At 36.0% G+C, this 22,112-nt stretch overlaps 3 protein-coding genes across 5 annotated transcripts; 2 read left to right on the top strand and 1 right to left on the bottom strand.

Annotated features, from left to right (window-relative positions):
* The first annotated feature begins 1,130 nt into the window (after positions 1-1,130).
* Positions 1,131-4,134, top strand: LOC130972925 (protein AGENET DOMAIN (AGD)-CONTAINING P1-like). Its single transcript, XM_057897266.1, has 4 exons — positions 1,131-1,198; positions 1,858-1,920; positions 2,802-3,293; positions 3,459-4,134. Exons 1-4 carry the CDS (start codon positions 1,139-1,141, stop codon positions 4,023-4,025), a joined length of 1,182 nt encoding a protein of 393 aa, XP_057753249.1. The 5' UTR covers positions 1,131-1,138; the 3' UTR covers positions 4,026-4,134.
* A 1,848-nt stretch (positions 4,135-5,982) lies between these two features.
* LOC130977139 (uncharacterized) lies at positions 5,983-6,725 on the bottom strand. Its single transcript, XM_057902162.1, is given in 2 exon segments — positions 5,983-6,442; positions 6,444-6,725. Coding segments are annotated over 2 exon segments (453 nt in total). The 5' UTR covers positions 6,608-6,725; the 3' UTR covers positions 5,983-6,153.
* A 10,355-nt stretch (positions 6,726-17,080) lies between these two features.
* LOC130973296 (F-box protein At5g49610) lies at positions 17,081-19,046 on the top strand. 3 transcript variants are annotated; one of them, XM_057897759.1, is made up of 2 exons: positions 17,081-17,594; positions 17,702-19,046. In XM_057897759.1, the coding sequence occupies exon 2, from the start codon at positions 17,862-17,864 to the stop codon at positions 18,774-18,776; it is 915 nt and encodes a 304-aa protein (XP_057753742.1). In that variant the 5' UTR covers positions 17,081-17,594; positions 17,702-17,861; the 3' UTR covers positions 18,777-19,046. The 3 variants fall into 3 exon arrangements, with proteins under 3 accessions (XP_057753742.1, XP_057753743.1, XP_057753741.1); XM_057897760.1 differs by having other exon boundaries at positions 17,739-19,046; XM_057897758.1 differs by having other exon boundaries at positions 17,081-19,046.
* The last annotated feature ends 3,066 nt before the right edge of the window (positions 19,047-22,112 follow it).

The following is a 22,112-nucleotide window of genomic DNA, read 5'->3' on the forward strand; positions in this document are numbered from 1 at the left end:
AACTAATAAAAAAAAAAAAGGATGTTGCCCCATCTTTAAAATAATTGAAGGCCCGTTATTGTTTTTTACAGCAACTATTGCCCAATCAGCAAAACTAAATGCCCAATAAAACTACCGATACAAAATTTAGGCCCATGATCCTCACGGCTCAGAACGAATCAGCCGCCCACTGCCTTCCGTCTGCTTCATCTGACACCAATAGCAGTTTCACAGCCTACGTGTTAGTACTATAAAAATAAAAGAAAACATCTTTTTAAAAAATTGTACATTTTTTTTTAAAGATTTTTTTTAAAATATATTTTTATGTAATAAATAAATAAAAAAATATTTTTATATTATTATATCCAAAACATAATTAATAAATAAAAATATTTTTTTATGAAATATTCAAACATAAAATTATTTTTATTTTTTTATAAAATTTTTAAAAAAAATAATTCAAAAAATATCTTTTTTTAAAAAATTATCCAAACAAACCCTTATCATATCTTCCTCAATTATTTATTTCACAACAAAATTTTAATCACACTCCGTAAGTAAACTCGGTGGCAGATGAGATAGCTAAGGTCCATGCTAGAAATCATCATAGTCATGTGAAATGGCTGAGTCCAAATGAGGACATGCAGCGAATCTTTGTTCAAATTTCAATAGCTTCATCATTTTTGTTAAAAAGAAAAAAGAAAAAGAAAAATACTAAAAGGCACAAGAGCAGAGTAGCAGAGCGTGATTTACTAACTCATCTCTTTCAATGTTGCATTTCAAGAAGGGCGAGGCAGTGGAGGCCACCCACCCTAAAAACCCAGACAACCGTAACCGTCTCTACCCTGCTTCCGTTCTCCGCGCCACCAACAATAACCGCCTCCTCCTCCAGTACCACACTCTCTTCTCCGACCACCCTCCCAACAACCCCCTCCGCTACTCCCTCCCCCTCTCTTGCGTCAGGCCCAAGCTTCCCGACCTCCTCAACCCCTGGTTCAAGGTTGGCGATCCTGTCGACGCATACTGCCACTCTCACGGCGGCGCTGCCTGGTGCTCCGCTACTGTCGACGATATCCTCGAGAACTCCAGGTATGCGGTGTCGTTTTGGGATGAGAAGGGGAATGTAAGCACGGAGCGTGCGGTTATTGAACAATGCAGGATGCGCCCTCACCGTGAATGGGTCCATGGATACTGGGTCCCACCTCTTCCGTCTCAAATGGTTCTCATCGCTCTTTTTCCTAATTTCACATTTTATTTCTTAATTTTAGTGGATCATCGATTCTGAAGCTTTGTTTGTGTTTGATTATGCTTTTATCAGAGATTCTTATCTGTTTTATATACAGTGTAAGGAAAAAGCTTCTATTTTTGGAACTTAAACCCTGTTAATTATTATTATTAAATAATAGTATAATAATTTGTTATTTATTTGGTTGTATGTATATTGTTTGAAACGATGAGTACAAGTTGCTGAATAAAATAATTGCCTTCTGGTGTTAGAAGAGTTTGTTAAGTCAAACAAACCAATGATCTTTGATCAGTATTCTATAATGTAAATGTTGACTTCGCCAAGTTGCTTGCATGGATACATGCATGCTATTTCTAACTCATGTAAGGATGGAGTTTCCTTTAAACAAATCACATAGTTTGTTCACCATGTAACAAATAAGTTGATAATTGGACCACATGGGTTTCTCTTTCTTTAGTTTGGGGGATACATATTTGTTCACTGAAAATAGTTCTTGTCATTAAACACCCTTGTTCTCCAATCGTGGTTCGGTATATGGGGATGTATTTGTACAAAAATAAAAGTGAAGTAATTAAACTGGAAGATCATTTGATTTCCACAGCAGTCTAAGTTTCTAATTCCATTGTTTTTAGGATAACAATATCCAATATACATCAAGCAAGCCAAAGAAACTCAAAGCTGACGAAACCTATAAGGTAAGCTTTCAATGTTTGAAGTGGCTGAAGTTTACTGTGTTATGCATAGTTCAGTTGTGTTCTTAACAAGTTACAACTATATGCATGTCTACTCACTCATGCATCTTAGGTGCCAAGGTTTTACTGCTTGAGAATGAATTCTACTTAATGTTGGCTCTATGATTTATTACTTGTATCATACTGTCCATGTAGTATTTATTGTAGTCATGTTGTTGGAACTCACTAGAGATAAAGTCAAAGGGCATGGCTATGAGCACCCTCGGCTTTGTTACCACTGTAAGGAAAAAGTATACTCATGAAAATATGTGTATTAGCATTGCATGATTCATCTATCTTGATTATATTAAATTCTCTTTGAATAATTCATAGCATCTGGCATAATACATTTGGAATTGTTTGTTTATTACGGTCCAGGTTATTACAGACAAGATCAAAAGGAGATGATAAGATGATCTGATCTTGTGAATTGTCCTTTGTTTCAGTTGTAGCTATGGTTTACTCGAAAGATAAACCTATAAGTACAAAAAAGAAAAAAAGAAAATCAAACTCATTACTTGGATAAGATTATCTCTGTTTATCGAGTCAAGAATCGACAAAAGAGCATTATTTAAGCTAAAATATCAAGAAAAAATTGTATATATATTACGTGTGAACCTTTGTTGAAACTTGAAAAGGAAAGTAAGCTAGTGGTTCTGTGAATTTCTTTTCTGGCATCTGCTATGTTATTCTTCATTGAGGTTGGTTTCTTTAGTAGGGAATCCATGATACTATTCATCTGTAATAAGGGACAATATTTATTTTCCGGCTACGCTGTTATCTATTCAAATCGACATAAATTGTTGTATTACATGTTTGTTAATTTATGTAAACTTGAGTTGCAGGAGCAGCCACCTGAGATGGTGTCGATGACGAATACAGGAAATTTAAGATTTAAGATCAAATATAGCAGGAGACAATTAAAAGAGTCAAAGTTTAAAAAAGGCAGAATGGTGGAAGTCAGGGATGAGGATGAAGGTTACGAAGGTGCTTGGTTCGTTGCTACTATTGTTAGCTCAGTAGGAAAAGACATGTTTCTTGTAGAATATAGGGACCTCTTAGCAGATGATGGAACTCATCAGCTCTTGCAAGAAGTCGTCTATGAAAAATTCATAAGGCCCTGTCCACCTGAAGTTCCCTCTGTTAGCTCTTTCAAACAGTTTCAAGAGGTTGATGCATGGTATAATGATGCTTGGTGGGAAGGCGTGGTTCTTGCAGTGGTAAATAGCAGCGAGTATTTTGTTTCTTTCATGCACAACGATGTTTTGAGATTTGAAAGTTCCAAGCTAAGACCACACCAAGACTGGTTTGATGGAAAATGGGTCATGGCATCTAAGGTAAAAACACTTAGAACCTTAAGATTTTATTTCATGTATGTTTAATAAATACAAACCTTGTGTCAACTGTTCATCATTATAGCTTCTGGAATACAGTAACCAGTAAGTTCTGTTTATAGGGGAATGTTTAAATTATCTGACATAATTGTGATTTTAAAATATCAGGGGTCAAGGGAACTGACAAAGAAGTTTGGAGATGTGATGTCAAAAGCCAAGAATCTCACCGGTAATAAAATAATATTGAAATGTCTGAAATCTCTCGAGCCAGAGCTGGAACAGATGCCAAGAATTCTAATGTCAGGGTCCAGGAACAGCAGCATTCAGTTTGCATCGCATTTATATAAAGGTGCAAAGGTAGAAGTCAGGAGTGATGAAGAAGGTTACCAAGGTGCCTGGTACACTGCCATCATTGTTAACTCTTTACAGAACGGCAAATATGTGGTGGAGTATCTCACCCTGAAAACTAACGACTTAACCGAACAACTGAGAGAGGAAGCAGATGCTTCAGATATCAGGCCAGTTCCACCAGACATTCAACATCGCCATCGCTATGTGCTGCGTGAATGGGTTGACGCTTGGTACAACGACGGATGGTGGAAAGGCCAGGTATGCGGTTTCGCTTGCTTCAGGTATAGTGTTTACTTTTGGCCTACAAAGGAGCAGCTGGAATTTGAACATTGTCATCTAAGGCCTCACCAAGAATGGATTGATGGAAGATGGGTACATGCTTGATGCTCCTTTGGTACAAGGCCGTTGATCATCACAATGTGTTTATATTTACTTATCGTGCAGGCAAATAAGAATGCACCTTTAACCTTATGCTTGCTTTTTGTCTGTTCATTGTGCAGTCCTTTCTAACTTCTAATTGTTTCCTTATTAAGTTATTTTAGATACTCTTTGTTGATCATGGATCTCTTATTAGGCTATAACATAATGTTAACTGCAAGGCTTTTTCTCACATGTATATAGTTCATCTTGCGCCATTCTTGCTTATCTTTCCCTCATGTCTTTTGGCTTTATATTCAAGAATTCATGCTTATTGGATTCTTTTCTGATGCATGATATAGCTTTGATTCTCTGTTCTTTGAAGTATTTGATGCAGTTATTCTTTAACAAATTTTGAGACGAATTTTCTACTTGGTATTACCTATACCACCCTGGTGTTAAGTACTAAGTGCAATGACAACATTTTTTTTAAGTGTGAGATCCATTTGAGATTACTCCTGTCCTGCATGCTTAATATATCTCTTTATTATTTTTGTATATATGTCCCAAAATGACATCATTCATTATGATTGTATATATTGAACACGTGTTTTCCTTTTTCCAGATGAATTGAGTATATGATTTGATTATTAACTAGTAATTATCAGCCAACGCTGCGTTATTGTTTAGTCAATTATTGCTTACAATCTTCAAAATCACTTGTTTGATTTACTGTTTGGAACTGGCAAAAGTGTATCATGTTAAATTTTTAACGGTGTGATGAGTTATTTAATAGAAAATGGTTGAGGGACTAATATGGTATATTTTTTTCAATTTTATAGACATACAATTGAAATCTTGAAGAATATTTTAGGTGAATATTTCTGTACTATTCTTTTTTTCAAATCTGTTTCCATTTCGAATTAAGAGATAGATAAATAGACCTGAAAATTCAATTTCTACAATAATTTTTATTAGGGGTTGGTGATCCCGCTTATGGGGTCAAATCAATCGCCCGTCATACTATGGGCGCTGGCTATGCTTCTTTGGACTTCTATTGAATCGAGAAATAAGTTTGATTGTCTATCTCTTTTATAGAATATATAGTCCCATATTGGAGTAGGAGTGAAAGCGGATCGGATCGAATTCAATATCCGCAGTTTTTTAATTAGGATCCGATCGGATATCGGATATATCCGCAAAATACAACAATATTTTTAAAAGTTTATTTTATTAAAAAATATCAATAAAATTCATTTTTTCTATTTTCTAAAATATATTTACTCTTAAAATAATATTAAACATATTTTTCTTAAATAATAAATTAAAATAATACAACATATATGATAATTATTAGTTGAAATAAAACATAAAAAGAATATTTATTTATTTATTTTTTTATTTTTACAGATACGCGGATATGCGGATACCTATACAAAATCCGCAATCCGATCCGATTAGTGTGCGGATCTGATCCGATCCGATCCGATAGCCTTGCGGATCGGATCCATATCCGCAATTTTCGGATCGGATTTGGATAAATATCGCGGATATGCGGATCGGATCCGATCCATGAACACCCCTAATACTATGGGAGCTTCTTTCACTCCATTCCCATGTGACTAATTTGAAAAACCGTTTTAGGGCTTAAATATATAAAAATTATTTAACACAAATTAGATTATATATATAGTTGCAGCTTAATAGAACGAGATGACGGATAAGGAACTAATATTAAGTAAGAAATGCTTCTTGTCTTTCGCCAAGAACTACAAATGTTGGCAGTGACCCTTAATTTCTGATTTTAACTCTTATGCTAAGTAACATAAGGCACATATTTCACATTTGTCCCTCTAGAAGGTTACGTGAAGAAATGGAAAGCAGAAAGATATAAAAAAAATAATGACTTGTAAGCATATTCTGAACCCAACAAATATTGCTCAGCATATTCTTTTGTTGTGCACCTCAATCTTTTACAGAGGTTCACTAATTTCTGAGATACTTCTACCAATAAATCATTAAAAATATACATTAACATTAGCATAATCCAATGCACAATCCATTCTACAATAATAATAATCATACTACTACTACTTTATTCTTGTTTTTGTTTATTACTCTCTCTAATTCACAATAACAAAGAAAGTAACTAACTTTATAGTTTGATCATTCTCCACCATTTGTCTTGCTTTGCTTCTTCTATTGCTTCATTTCCTGCCATGAACAATGAAACAGGAAAAGACATAGACAAACCAACTAGTGACTTGAAAGTGATGACAGGCCCCTGTTGTGATCCTTCTTCCCCTTTGACATGAATCTCAGTCAAAGTGAACCAAAGCAAGAAATCCTTGGCCTTCACGCCAGTGAGGTTCTTGATCTTGTTTGGCTCAACATGTGCAGTGACAATTGTGTCATAGCACACAACTATGTTGTGTTTGTCAAACAAAGCCTTCTTCTTTGACGTAGCCGCACTCCTCGATGTCCTGAATGGTTAGTAGGCCGTCCGGTAGGCCTATTTCGGCCAACAACAGAGAGAACTTCTGGCGACAAACTCGGTCGCCATAGTACATCTCTGCCTTGGCCTTAATCTCCTCTGTTAACAGAGACATTGTGTTGTGGTTGGAATGTTGTTTGATGGATTGTGTGTGTAGTAGGCAACAAAAGGGTGCAAGTATTTGGAACTTGGAAGGGTATATACCTTGTAGGAGCTGGGAATTTGAAGATAGAAAAATGTTTTTTTTTTTTTTGGTCTTGTAGATAGAAAAATGTTAGCATATGCAAGTTGGCCTAATTGGATCCTTCTTGTGTTAGTTCTTTTTCTTTTTGGGTTTGAGGATCTTTCTTCTATTTTGAATTTTATCTTTCTTCCTTAAAAAGCCCTTTGTCACCAACTAGGCCATTAACCTTCGACCCAAACCAAATATGGGCTATTATTAATCTAATAAAAATTGTTAATCGAGAATTTTTAGATGATTTAACATGTTTAATTAAATTTTTATCTAATGACTTTTAATTATTAATTTCATATAAAAAAAACTGCACGTGATTCTTCAATTGAAAAATATTCTACCTCTAAATTGTTTTTTTAAATAAATCGATTCTCACATCAGACTATTTGTCTATATAAAAGAATTATGCTTGATTTGATAAACCTTTTATTTTTCAAAAATAGTTTATAAAAGTTAGTTTTTAAAAGTTGTAACATCTATGTTTGATAAATTAAATTAAAAATATCTTTTAATATGTACAAGCAACAACAAGTATGTTTGGTAAAATAGTTTTTAAAATTAAAAAATGCTATAATAGACATTAATGTAAGAATTAAATTTAGATATTAATTAATATATGATGTTCTTCGTACCTTGACCCAAAACTTAAAGTCAAGCCCAGACAAAGCCCAAACCATAAAGTATACACATGACCTCCTCAAACCGACCTCCTGGCAGGACCAGAACTGCCTATACTAATAAAGTTCATATATTCAAAATATGCGATCATAACAGCTCCTACAATCTCTCATACACATCTAGAAAGGAGATCTCAATAATACCCCTAACAAAAGAGAGTAACAAACCCACCATCAAAGATGGAACTATTTCAAAGGTAGTTATTGACTCTACATCTACACTTATAAATATGCTGATACCCCCAAGTATTCTTCGAACCCAATCTACTAAAAACCTGCCTAAAACCCATGCTAACTTAAGCATTGGAGTTTCTTACAGGTACCACCTCCCACCATCACCAAGACGTCGGATGGCGGCACCCCAGCAGCGGAATACGTCAGACACAATTCCCATAGGAACTTGGACCTCACGTTCAGACCCAAGTCACCGTTTCAGGTAAATCTCGAAATATTGGCGACGTTGTCAGAGACCTGGACCTCAACTCTTGATAATGGTGGATGATCAACATCAAGAAGGACGAATGCGTCCAACTTCAGATCAAAGAATGGAGACCTTCACAATGACGATCGAGCATTCTCTGTTCATAATAACACCCTGAAAGGAAAACGGGGATGTGGTGGACACAGAGTGAGTTTTCAGGCTCACATCCCTGAGGAATCAGGGAATCAAAATGCTGAAAGGATCATGGAGTTCTTTCATGATCATCAAAGTCGACTTAAACAGCTGAAAAAGGAGTTAGAACGACTAAGAGAATAAGAGAGACAACTCCGAAAAAGAGTTGCGCAATAGAAGAGAGATTGAAGATAAACAAGGAAAACTGAAATCCGAGTCAAGGGAAAAAGAAAGTCATGCGTAAATAGGTCCCAAGAAATTTTCAACATCCCAACATGGATCCCTACGTTGGATCTACTGATCCAAATAAACATTTTAGCAACTTCAAAGAAGTCTACCAGGTCGGGGAAAGGTTGTACAAAACCCAACCTTTACACTATAACCTTTGCACCAGAAGATACCAAAGGGAGTTCTGTAGATATCCTCTTCAAAGTTGCTTTCGACGAGTTTGGATTAGACGAAAAGGACTTAAAGGTGTACTCCAACACTCTATTCGGATAATAAAAAACACCAATGTGGCCTCTTGGTAACATAAGCCTTTATACCACCTTCGGCAAAAGTCCTAGAACTTGTACTATTAGTACTGACTACATTGTGGTAGATACCCCATCTATCTACACTGCAATAATAGGTCGGACTCCTCTAAACCATATAGTTTTCAACAAAGGAGGGGATAGCCATCATTTATGAAAATCAACAGTCGGGGCATAAATGTTACAAAAGGTTTTAACTTTAGAAGCAGTTCTACAAGAAAAATTTCACCTTTTTTAGAGCTCACGAAGAAAGGTCGAGACTCTACAGTAAATTCGAGAAACTCCAAGCTTATAAAGGAAATTCCAACCTCTTTTGCTTGAAAGGATTTTGATATGTCGAGTATTTGACCTCATGAACTACAAGCTAGCTGTATACCCAGGTGTCCGACCTATACAATAGAGGTGACAAAAGCTTAGCCCTAAAAGAGCGCAAGTCGTGGAAAAATAGGTCCAAGCACTCCTGAAAGCTGGGTTTAGATCCCTTATGGTTTCCCAATGTGGTATTGGTAAGGAAGAAAATGGAAAATGTTAAAGTATGTCCCAACCTCAAACCTGAAGGGGTCTTAGATAAAATTCACAATGGCACCTGTGGAAATCATCTTGGGACAAGGTCACTAACAAAAAAGATGCTACGAGCCGACTTTTATTCGCCGACCTTACAAAAGAATGCGATTGACTTCGAGAAGAGGTTCCTGTCTTGTCAGTTACATGAAAAATCCCACGTGGCACCTCTAAAAGAAGCTCATCAAAATCACCCCCTATGGCCCTTTACAAAATGGGGTTTAGACTTACTCGGGTCGTTTCTTCAAGCACCGAGACAAGTGAAATACCTCATAGTAATGACATAAATGGTGCAATAAAAATTTTAGCTTAAGCATCTCCCCGAAAGCAAAGAAGTCAAAACGTTATAGCACATGCTGAAATCATAGACACATTGGACAACTCCACAAATGGGGAATCATCTTATCTACCCTCCTACGACATTAAATTAGTAACCCCGACTGGGGCAAATAAAGAGAGCCAAAAGAAAAATCTGACCTTTTTTAAGGGTCAGACTTTACAACAAGGTTGGATATGCTTGGGGATTACAAAGAAAAATCTGACCTCGTTTTTGAGGTACGACTTCAAGAACCAGATTCCAAGACAAAATGGCCATGAGAAGGTCATACGAATAAGTTTCTCACCTGGTATCCTCGTCCTGATCTAAAATGACATCAGGCCAAAATCGAGCAAAGAAAAGCTAACAACAAAATGAAAAAATCCCAACAAAGTCACTTAAGACTTGGAAAGGAACTATTACAACATATCCGAATTGCTCAAAAATGATCTACCTAGATTGTACCATGCCTACAACAAAAGAGACGCTATAACTAGAAAGTGCACCTTACTCCCTGATGCACACTTTTTCTGACTTGAAGCGACTAGGTCCGAGTTCAAGGATGGATTGTATAAACAAATCAGAGTGGAGTCAAAATTGTAAAAACAATCCTATGATCTGTAAACTCGTATAAAAAATGAGTTAGGAGAAAGTCGAAGATGACAAGTCAGAATCATGCAAGTCAAAACATGTGTCGAAAAAGCTGATAAAGCCCTTAAAATGGTAAAAGCAAAAACGACAACAAAAATAATCCTCCAAACGACTCGTACAGAAATGAGTTGGAAAAGAAAGAAAAGGTTGTAAACATTTTGAACGAAATCAAAACGTAAAAAACAATCCTCCAACCAAAACTACTCACACATAAACGAGTTGAAAATAAATGGAAGGATGGTAAAATCGTTTCGAACAAAATCGAACGCAAAACAAATCCTCCAATCAAAACAGCTCGGGTAAAATAAGTTGTATCATATACAAGGATTATAACCTTGTAAAATTTAGAAAGGCGAAGGAATAAGCATATAATCCATTCACTTAATGCACTAATTAAGCTCGACAAAGCGCAAAAATCATTGCCCGACGTCAATGATCGGCAAGATAAAGTGACGAGGTACAAATTAGTGTAAGAAGATATAAAAGTATATCGTGGTCCAACCTTATTAAGCCACTTGTACTAAACAAGCCTGACAAGGGAAAAACCTAAAACGAATCGCAAAAATAACTTGAATTAAGACATGACCAACCTCTTAAAGACAACGTGTTCATAATCAAATATCACGTGAAGAGAAGGTAAAAACAAACCTAAACCCGATCTCACAACAATTTGTCTAAACCAAATTGAAAGAGAAGGGTGATTTGTAAGAATGCCTCCTCAAGCCAAGAGTTAAATGTCCGACCTTACTAGGTCGACACAGCAAACATAAAACAAGTTATCCGACTTCCCAGAACAGCTCGGCCAAATGAGCTGAAACAAGAATCCAAAATAACTTGTAGAAACCTCATAGCAATGAAAAAGCACCGACCTCCCATGGTCGGAGCACGGAAGAACTAACTACAAAATCAAAGTAAGATCTCCCCGACCTCTAGAAAAGCTCGAAACAACATAGTTATGAGAAGAAAGTCTTGCAAGAGCAACATAATCTCGTCTACTAAAATGTTTATTACGAAGTGATAATCCAAATCACACAAGCAAACAAATAACGAGCACCAATTCTGGATAAAACAAGTCGTACAACAAAGGCACTCTATCTAAAAAATAATTTGTGAACTTCCACTACCAGCATGCCATGTCATAAATAATGCAAAAATCATAGAAGATAGGATAGAAGGCAAAGAAAGTAGAAACAAAGTGTTATAAAGCCCAAAGGCAACATAGTATCAAAAAATATTACAATAAATTATTTATAAAAGACCCACATGCTAGCCATCAAAACAAAGATATAAAAAGAGATCAAGGAGCAGCTCCAACATTGGCTGGAGCGGCAATCTCCACTTGAGAAGCTCCAACATCAGCATCTGGAATGTTCTCATCCTCTTGTACGACCTCCTTAGGAGAGGTTGGATGTAGGACCTCTTCCAAAGCAGAAGTAGAAATGTTCAAGTTTTGAAGAGCTGGGGCACCTTCATCGTCCTCTGGAATTAAAATAATCTGACCACCAACCATAATTTTGTCAAGATCAATGGCGGAGATGTCAACTCCAGGGGCGATTATTTGAAATTAGGCTTTTAAATTTTCTACAAGGTCGTCCATACCCTTTCCAACAGAGCCCTCAAACTCTTCCAACTCGGTCATTAAATCAAGCTTTTCCCCATAAATTCGGGTATAGCTCTCCTTTGCTTTCTTTTTCAAAGCCTCCGTCTTGTCAAGCTTTGCATCAGAACCCTTCACTATTTCCCTCAGCATGACAGCATCCAATCTGAAGGCATTCCTATCAACTTTTCATTGTGTTTTGGCATTCTTCAGTTCATCCATCCATAGTTGTAAGAACCGAATCAATGATCAAACCGGTCAAGCTATGGTTTACTGGTTTATTGGTTCAACTAATGAGTCATTGGTTGATCGGTAGAACTAGTCCTATGTAAATAAAAAATCTAAAATAGTCAAAAATCTAAAAGTAAAATTTAAAATACATATCTTAACTAATAGTTTAAAAATAATTAAGCTTCAACAAATTATAATCAACAAGTTATAATATGATTATTACTAAATAAGTATATGAAATTCTAGTGTTTTTTCATGATAAAGATTTTTTAATTTTATTTTTATATTAAAGTATTTTTATATTTATTATATTGTTATATACTATATGTATTTATTAAAAAATAAAATTAATAAATATCATATAATCATAAAAAAATAATTATATTGTAATTAATAAAAATATTTAATCTTTTTTATTTATACATATTTAATAATATTTATATTAATAATTAAGAATAATAAAAAATATAATTAATTTAAATATAAGTGAATATAAAATTAAAATAATATCTAAAAAAATTATTGTGTGATTTTACTATATAATTAATAATTAGCATATGAAATAACAAAGAATAACATAGCTTAGTGGTAAGGGAAGCATGTAGTACAAGGAGAACCCAAGTTCAAAGTACATCTTTATCAATTTTGGAATTTTCTCTTGAACGGTTCGGTTGGACCGATTTTTGAGCGAAAACGCTTTGGACTGAACCGGATCGGATCGGTTGGGGGTCTGATTCATCGATTTTTTTGCCAAACCGACCAGTCCGATCCAATTTTTACACCTATCCATCCACCTTCCTGCGAAGGTCGGACACTTCTTTTTGGGTGGCATTAAAGGGAGTTTGCCAAAGCCTTTTCAGAAGGGCAGTACAAACTCCAGCAGTACGAATGCCCCTTTTTGCTACCATCTCCATATTTTTCTCCAAAGAAGTACCATCCATGGCAATAGAACTCCTAGGAAAGATGTACTCTTCAGTAAAGGAGTAGAGTCAAATTCTTTGTCGTAGATGCTACCATACTTATTGGAGAGAGTTTTGCGCTTACGAGAAGTGCCTGAGTCCAACTCCTTTCCTGTGTCCAAAAAGGAAGGAACGCGTGGAACAACTCGGGTACCAAAACCCTTAGGAGGAGAAGAAGTTTGAGCAAGCTGTTCAAGCTAAGAAGAAATCGGTCCCTGATGGAAAGAGGAAGTAGGAGTAACGACCGACTTCTCGGTCTCTTTAAGCCGCACCTGTTGAACTACCGCGTTTTTCTTTGCTTGGCGGAGTTTATTATAAAAAGTTGAGACACTTTGGAGGTCCAAAGAACATCCATATCAAAGTTAGAAAAAGGGAATGTTACCCTCAATTTGGTAAAAAAGACACTCGTACATGAATAGAAAATGTTCACCTGACGTGTCACATCGGGCATAACAGATCATTTCCTTAGGGTTTGGGGCCTTTAAAACATAGTTTTCTTCATCCTCCTATTTTTTATAAATTCGATGTTTAAGTCGGAACTCTTCTAGCATCTCCCTATCTACTACAGACATTGTTGCCAAAACGGTGTTGTCAACCCAATTTAGGTCCTTGGAAATGTTAAAAGGCATAACTTGTACTATATATCGAGACATAGAGAAATATACATACAAAACAAGAACAACAACGCAAATCACTACAAGGCTACAACAAGTCGGGCATACTACTATGGAGGTTACAAGCAACTTGGGTATGACTCCACATAAAGATGCACAAAATCTATGTATGTAATCACCATAACCCAATCAAAAAGCATGGCCATCAAATGACACCATTATCAAAGAAACCAACAAAGGTTCCATTTGGGGGCAAAACACACCAAGAGTACACCCTTGGTCATAAGGCAACAAAGACATATGTGCAAAGAGGCAGAAGCATTTTTTCAAAAGCAGACACCAAGATTCAACTAAGAAGCACTCATCTTTTCATCATTTTTGAAAAGAACCAAAATGAATGTCTATATCAAAAATATCACATTGAATATACAACAAAGGATCTACGAAACATGTAAAGAAAACACCTTGGTAAAAGAGGGATGTTAAAGCAGCGCAAGCAGCAACTCTGGAACTCGGCAACCAACTAAAGAATGTAAGCAATACCTTCAAACAATCACCAGAAACAGAAAGCAAGGAGATTTTCTTTCAAGGGAATATAGAGTCTTTCGAAAGAAGAACAAACAGAAAAAGAAGAAGAAGAAGGGGCTACATTTATATAGTGATAGGGGTAAAAAAGTAAAAACTGCCCCTACTTTAAAATGATGGCGCATGTTTCTTGAAAAAGAAAACTCAAACGGTTACGTCACAAAAACGTTATAACTTCCCACATCACGTCGAGACGCTGACTTCTATGAAATATGAATGCCGATCTCTTCAAAATTTTCCAATTTAATAAGATTGGGAAATCGACATGAAGAAACTCCTCAAAAATGACTTTAGCAGAATCTTATGGCCGACTTAAATTAACTGCTCGAGTCCGACTTTATGAAGCTCGACCTCAAATAGGGGCACTGTTCATACCTTAACCCGAAAATAAAAGCCAGATCCAGAAAATAGACAAAGCCCAAAGCCATAAAGTCTACAAGTCCGACCTCCTCGAACCAACCTCCTGGCACGATCAGAATTGCCTCTACTAATAAAGCTCATATGTTCAAAATATGAGATCATAACAACTCTTACAATCTCTCTTACTCATCTAGAAAGAAAATATCAATAACATCCCTAATAAAAGGGAGTAACAAACCCACCATTAAAGATGGAACTACTCCAAAGGTGGTTATTAACTCTACATCTACACTTATAAATACACTGACACTCTCAAATATTGAATAAATGACCATTTGTACCCATGAGAGATGAAAACGCTGACATTTGTACCCATGATAGCTCGAAACTAACCTTGTACCCATGAGAGATGCTGTCCGTGTGACAAAAGTACCCCGCCTTGGATCTGAGCTTGGTTCGTGCCTTTTCGAACCTACGTGGCACTCCCAAATCCTCCCCCCAATCTGAGCCAACCATTCACCATCATCATCTTCATCTTCTTCACCATCACCATCACCATAACCTCCATAACCTCCATCACCATCACCTCAGCACCGCCACAGCCACCTCCCTTCACCACAACCTCCGGCGACAACCCACACCACCGCGTCCCTTTCTCTTCTTCTTCCCCTCTTCTCACCTCCGCTAAGCCCAGAAATCACAGCGCCAGCTCCTCCTCTCCACCAAAATAGCAAAATTTTCAAACACCAGCATGAATCAAAACACACCTAAATCCACTAACATGCATTTCTAACTAACCAAATTAAGCAAAATGAACTAAATGCAATACAATGAAAGAAACAGAACTCAGGAAAAAACGCAGGGGATGAAAAATTATTCTTTTGCAATTGTTCCACACAGCCTCCAAAATCAGAACTCCATGGAGCTCAAACTCCACTCATCAATGGCGTCACTGGGACCCGTTCCCAGCAAATTAAACACCGTCATCTCATCCCATTCCAAATTCCCACACTTCTCTCCTCTGAAGCCCTCCAATTGCTCTCTTCCTTCCACTCCTCTATGCTCCTACACCGTTCCCGATTCCAAGAACCCCACCACCAACAGCAACAAGGTCCAACCCCGCCGTAAAAATGCCACCCCCACTGGTCGTTTTGCTTAAAAGACCCAAACTTCACGGAAGGAGAATCTTCCCAGAGAACCAAAATCCAAACTTGATAATACTCATAATAGGGTCGACCAGAACCGCCAAAACGCGCTGTTTGATGCAACCACCCTGAACGTTAATTTGATTGAGTTGTGCGAATAGGGTAAGATTGCTGAAGTTTTGGAACTCATGGGTCAAGGTTCTGTTGCTGATTATGGTGTTTTTCTCGCCATGTTGAATTTGTGCGAGGGTACGAGGTCGCTTGAGTATGGGAAAAGGGTTCATGAGTTCTTGAGAAGATCGAGGTTTCGAGGGGAGGTTGAATTGAACAATAGGGTGATTGGAATGTATGGAAAATGTGGTAACATGAATATTGCACGCAAGGTGTTTGATCGAATGCCAGAGAGAAACATGAGTTCTTGGCACTTGATGATCATTGGATACACTGAAAATGGCGCTGTGGTTTCTGGGCTTAGCGGAGGTGAAAAGAGGGGAAGAAGAAGAGAAAGGGACGCGGCGGTGTGGGTTGTCGCCGGAGGTTGTGGTGAAGGGAGGTGGCTGTGGCGGTGCTGAGGTGATGGTGATGGAGGTTATGGAGGTTATGGTGATGGTGATGGTGAAGAAGATGAAGATGATGATGGTGAATGGTTGGCTCAGATTGGGGGGGAGGATTTGGGAGTGCCACGTAGGTTCGGAAAGGCACGAATCAAGCTCAGATCCAAGGCGGGGCACTTTTGTCACACGGACAGCATCTCTCATGAGTACAAGGTTAGTTTCGAGCTATCATGGGTACAAATGTCAGCGTTTTCATCTCTCATGGGTACAAATGGTCATTTATTCCTCAAATATTTTTTAAACCCAATCTACTAAAAATCTGCCAAAAATCCATACTAATTTAAGTATCAGAATTTTTTTCAGGTATCACCCCTCACCATCACCATAACGTCAGATGGTGACACCCTAGCAGCGAAAGACGTCAGACACAATTTTCATAGGAACTTGAACCTTACTGTTTCAGGTAATCTCCATAATAGATGTTATATTAGGCTTTTTAATTTTGATTAGCACAAGCTAACTTAAAAAAAATTCTTAAGTTTTTTCAAAAGCATCCTAACTTTTAGAAGTTTTAAGCACAAGCAGATGAATTTTTTAATTTACCAAACACAAAGTGAGATATTTATACTTTTGAAAAGTACAAGTACCTATTCAAAAAATTTTACTAAACCAAGTCTTAGAGAATTTTAAAATTTCTTAAAATCTCTCATATTCTTATTAAATAATAACATAAAGTTTTTTACCAAAATTTAATATAAAAATTAATTTATCTAACAAAATAAAAAGGTTAAAACTTAGAAACTGATTTACAGATTAAAATTTGTTAAAATAAAATTATTTTACTAAATTTTTTTTAAAAGACTTGGGTCTTAATTTAATTATTCTTATTGAATTTATAAATCCCTCACTCAATTAACTTTTATGGGCCGATGTTCAAATTTGTAGATCATTGGAAAAAACACTAAACAGAGACACTCGAAGAAGAAGATGATCAGCGAAAAGAGAACCAAAAAGAGAGAAGAAAGTTTTGAGTTTTGAGCTTTGACCGCTTATTTTCCGTTTGCGTGTCGCATATTCCGTTGGCGAGTCCCTCTTCATCCTTCGATTCCCTTTTCACACTGTTTATCTTCCGTTCTCCTCTTTCCTTCTCATCACTTCACAATACTCAATTACTCATTCCTACTCTTTCATTCCTTTGCCCCTCTTCTTTTCACACTTGATCCAAATCTCCCCCTTTTTCGTCGTCTTCACTTTAATATTGATCTATTCCTTCTTCCGTATGCGTCTTCTCTCAAGAAATTAATTTTGACAACTCAATTTTCCTCATCCCTTCTTCTTCTTCTTTCTCCCAATGCTAACGCCAATTGAAAACCCCATTTTTTCCCATCCCCAAAAGCTGAATCCTTTTCTCTCCATTTCCATCATCATCGGATATCCGTAATTTCAATTTTTGGGTTTTTCTTTGGTTCCGGTAAGCAAAGTTCGAAACTTTACCTTGTTTTATTCGGCCCCCAGATTTTATTTTAGTTTTTCAATTTGTTTGCATATTTTTAAGGTTTCGTTTGTTATGGATATTAGAGGGGAAGGGATTTTCCCTGATGAGGTGGTTATTCAGATTCTTGCTAGGTTACCTGTGAAGCCGCTTCTTAGGTGCAAAACAGTGTGTAAGCTTTGGTATAAGTTGTTATTTGATAAGTATTTCATTCAAGTTTACAATGAGGTGTCAAGGAAGAACCCTATGATCCTTGTTGAGATTTCAGACTCATCATTAGTCTCCAAATCTAGTTTGATCTGTGTTGATAATTTGAGGGGTGTATCTGAATTCTCACTAGACTTCTTGAATGATAGAGTTAAGGTTAGAGCATCTTGCAATGGCTTGTTGTGTTGCTCTAGTATCCCTGATAAGGGTGTGTTCTATGTCTGCAATCCTGTCACTAGGGAATTTAGGTTGCTTCCCAAGAGTAGGGAACGGCCCGTGACGAGGTTTTATCCGGACGGAGAAGCGACTTTGGTTGGCTTGGCTTGTGATTCTATGTATCAGAAGTTTAATGTTGTCTTGGCCGGTTGCCATCGCACTTTTGGCCATAGGCCTGATGGGAGTTTCATATGTTTGGTGTTCGATTCGGAGATGAACAAGTGGAGGAAGTTCATTTCGTTTCAAGATGACCATTTTACTCACATGAATAAGAACCAAGTTGTTTATGTCAATAATGCGCTTCATTGGTTGACGGCTAGCGCGACTTACATACTTGTGCTTGATTTGAGTTGTGATGTTTGGAGGAAGATGCCGTTGCCATATGAATTGAGTTACAGGGTGGGGAATAGGATTTATCTCTTGGACTTTGATGGCAGCTTGTCAGTTATTCAAATTTCGGAAGCATGGATGAACATATGGGTGCTAAAAGATTACTGGAAGGATGAATGGTGTTTGGTGGATAAGGTAAGTCTGAGGTGTATCAGAGGAATGGTGCCAGGCATTTTCCCTATAAGCCAGACGGGCGAATACGTCTTTCTTGCGACTCATAAGCAGGTTTTGGTTTATCATCGCAGGACTCAGGTTTGGAAAGAAATGTACTCTGTGAAGTATAGCTCAACACTGCCATTGTGGTTTTCGGCACATGCTTATCGCAGCACGATGTTCTCATGTAACTGAGGCGCGGCGGTTAGTGAATACGATAGATAAGTTCTGTACATACATTTCTAGTTGCAAAGTTGTTTACACTCATTTTAGCCGATTTTATTTGCTGAAGATGTTTTACATTTCAGGTACAGCCTTATTATTTTTAGAACAGTTATTTTGGATCTGTTAAAATCATAGCACAATGTTCTTGTGTAGCTTGTAGGTGTTGCTATCTTCATTGAGTAAATTTTGTACATATATTTCTAGTTGCAAGTATATGATACTCATATTTATTCTAAAATTATTATACTGTTTGTAATTGCAGCTCTACTAATATTTGAATACCATCTAATTGATTGTTTTTTCTTCTTTTCACTGCAAAGCTGAAAACTGTGGTGATATTTCTCTATCAAATAAATACTGAAGGAAGTAGATTTTTTAAATGTGATAGAATTATTATTAGTCAGTTGACTCAGTTATTTATTGTTTGTACTAATTTTGTGTTAGCTGATTATCATCTCAAGTTATTTATTATCAAAGACTTGCTCCTGCAAATATTCATGTCATGGTTTTGTCAAAATGGTTTGTGCAAATCATTATGTTATATAACATGCATATGCATACTGAAAAAAGAAAATCATATCATAACAATTGTGGTAACATTCTTACTTTTGAAACTATTGTCGTAATCAATCATGACAAAGTCAAGTGTTGTTTGTTACACTAAATTCTTCAATAAGATAACAATATTCCCATTTGTTTGCTACTTATCCCTCCAATAATGTGTTTGATTTGGCCATGTGGCCTAGATTTTTTTTTAATAAATTAATTGAAATCCAAATATTGTTGTATAACATTAACTTAAAGATATCATTTACATTTATTTTATTTTATATTTTGGGGCTGGAAAGATTTCATTTACCTTATTCATTGACCATATGCAACATAAATATATTGAAATAATAGACTTATCTTGTATGATGTATATTTTAATCTTTGGGCCTATCTTCTTGCAAAAATGGTACGCCAAATGACACCAACAACTTAAAAGAAAAAACTACGGTAGACAATTACAAAAAAAAAAAGAGAGAGAGAGAGAAGTGTATCTATTTATGGGGGGAATGTGTATTGTATTAGATAGAAATTAGAATAGTGCAATTTTTTTTTACAGTAGAAATAGGTTGTCTAAAGAGTTCTCTAATTGAATCGGTTGCTGTAGAAAGAGTAAAATTGAATTAAAAATAAGTGACTATAAAATTTTCTAAATAAAAATTAAATTAAATATACTTTTTGAACTACAAATTTAGTCTATATTCAGAAGAGTTATGTTAGATGTACAAGTGTTCGTATAACTAAGTTTAATTAAGTTGGTGTAAGTCCAGCAATAAAAAATACGTGTATACGTCACTATTTTTTTTTCGTATTTTTTTGCAGTATATAAATTTTTGTTTGAAATTATAAAAACTTATTGACATAACACAAATTATGCATATAACACAAATTTACCGATATTCTATACAAATTTGGCATATAAGATACAAATTTTTGCACACACAGCACATATTTTTGCGCTTAGGAGATGTGTTTTTTAATGTTATCAGAGAAAATAATTCGGTATCTTAGTTGTACAGTGATTTCTAAAAATCGGACCTACTAAATTTATGTTGTTTAACTTTTTTAAAAAAATCCACAAATCAAGTTGTCCGATTTACGTTTTTGAAAATAAAAAAAAAAACATTAAAATCAGACTCTTTGATTTTTTTTTTTTTAAAAAAAATTTAAAGTATAAATTAAAAGGTCCGATTTATAACTTATTTTCCTTCTTCAAACAAATCGGACCGTCCGATTTAATTAATATCAATTTTAAAAAAATAACTCCATATCAAACAAAAATACCCAAACTTCCAACGATAATTAATTACACATATTTAATTAATATAAAAAAAATTAGCTAAATTTTTACTGTAAATATATTTTATTAGTTAGGTGAATCAATATTTTGGGTTTGTAATTTTTCAAAAAATTCTGTGGTGCATATTTAAATTTCTATGCTATGCATCAAAATTTTTGTATTATATACCAAAATTTATGTGTTGTGCGTATTTCATTAATACAATATACAAATTTTTGTATATAGCACATAAATTTTTGCACATAGCATAATTTTTGTTTGGGTTAAATATAATTTTGGTCCCTAACGTAGAGGTTGAAAATTCATTATGTCCTTGACTTTTTTTCGCTACAAAATGATCTCGAAAGTTTCGGTTTGTTTTAAAACCGTCTTTTTTACCAAATTTTTAATTTTTATTACCATTTTACCCCTAATGAAAAAATTATAAAATAAAATAAGAAAAAAAAAGAAAGAAAGGGAACGAAGTGGGGTTGGGAAAGAGAACGGGGAGAGGGAACGAAGGGGGTGGGGAGAAAGAGAAGGGGGGGAGATAGTCCGGGGGTGAGGGTGGGAAAGGTGGTCATCACGCCGCCGCCTGTGATGGAGAGCACGTCGCCGCCGCTATCGCTGTTTTCTCACCGCTGCTTCCTCGCCGTTCTTGTTGCAATTCGCGACGTCGCCACCACGCGATCCGCCACCACCACCGCATCTCTCCTCTCCTCGTGATTCGCAGTTCACCGCCGCTGTCCCTCTTCTTCCATCACCGTCGCAGCCCTTTTTCTTTAATTTTTTTTGTTTTTGCTTCTGCTTCTGGTTTTGCTTTTGTTGTTGCTTTAATTTTATTATCTATTGTTGTTGTTGTTGGTGTTGTTTTTCTAGTTGTTGTTGTTGTTTTATTGTTGCTGTTGTTTCACTGGTTCTGTTTCTGCATGCTGTTTCTGCATTTTGCTTCTGCTTCTGCTTTTTGGGAGAAGATGGGGGAAGGGGATTTTCGTCCGAAGGACGATTTTTAAACAAACTGAAACTTTATAGACCATTTTGTAGCGAAAAAAGGCCAGGGACGAAATAAATTTTCGACCTCTACATTAAGGACCAAAATCGTACTTAACCCTTTTTGTTTGTGAATGTATTTTGTTAGTTAGGTGAGTTAATATTCTGGGTATGTAGTTTTTCAAAAATTTCTGTATTGCACATCAAAATTTATGTGTTGTGCATATTTCATTGGTACAGTATACAAAGTTTTGCAGATAGCACACAAATTTTTGTGTGAATGTATTTTGTTCGTTGGGTGAGTCAATGTTTTAAGTATGTAGTCCTCCAAAAATTTTTATGCTTTACATCAAAATTTTTGTGCTATGCTCTAAAATTTGTGTTGTACACCAAATTTTATATGCTGTGCGAATTTCATTGGTTGGGAGAAGAAGAAGATGAAGGACGAGGAGTCGAGGACGATAATGATGATAATAAAAGAGGATGAT

This window comes from Arachis stenosperma, chromosome 4 (assembly GCF_014773155.1).
Source record: "Arachis stenosperma cultivar V10309 chromosome 4, arast.V10309.gnm1.PFL2, whole genome shotgun sequence".
NCBI classification, from domain to species: domain Eukaryota; kingdom Viridiplantae; phylum Streptophyta; class Magnoliopsida; order Fabales; family Fabaceae; genus Arachis; species Arachis stenosperma.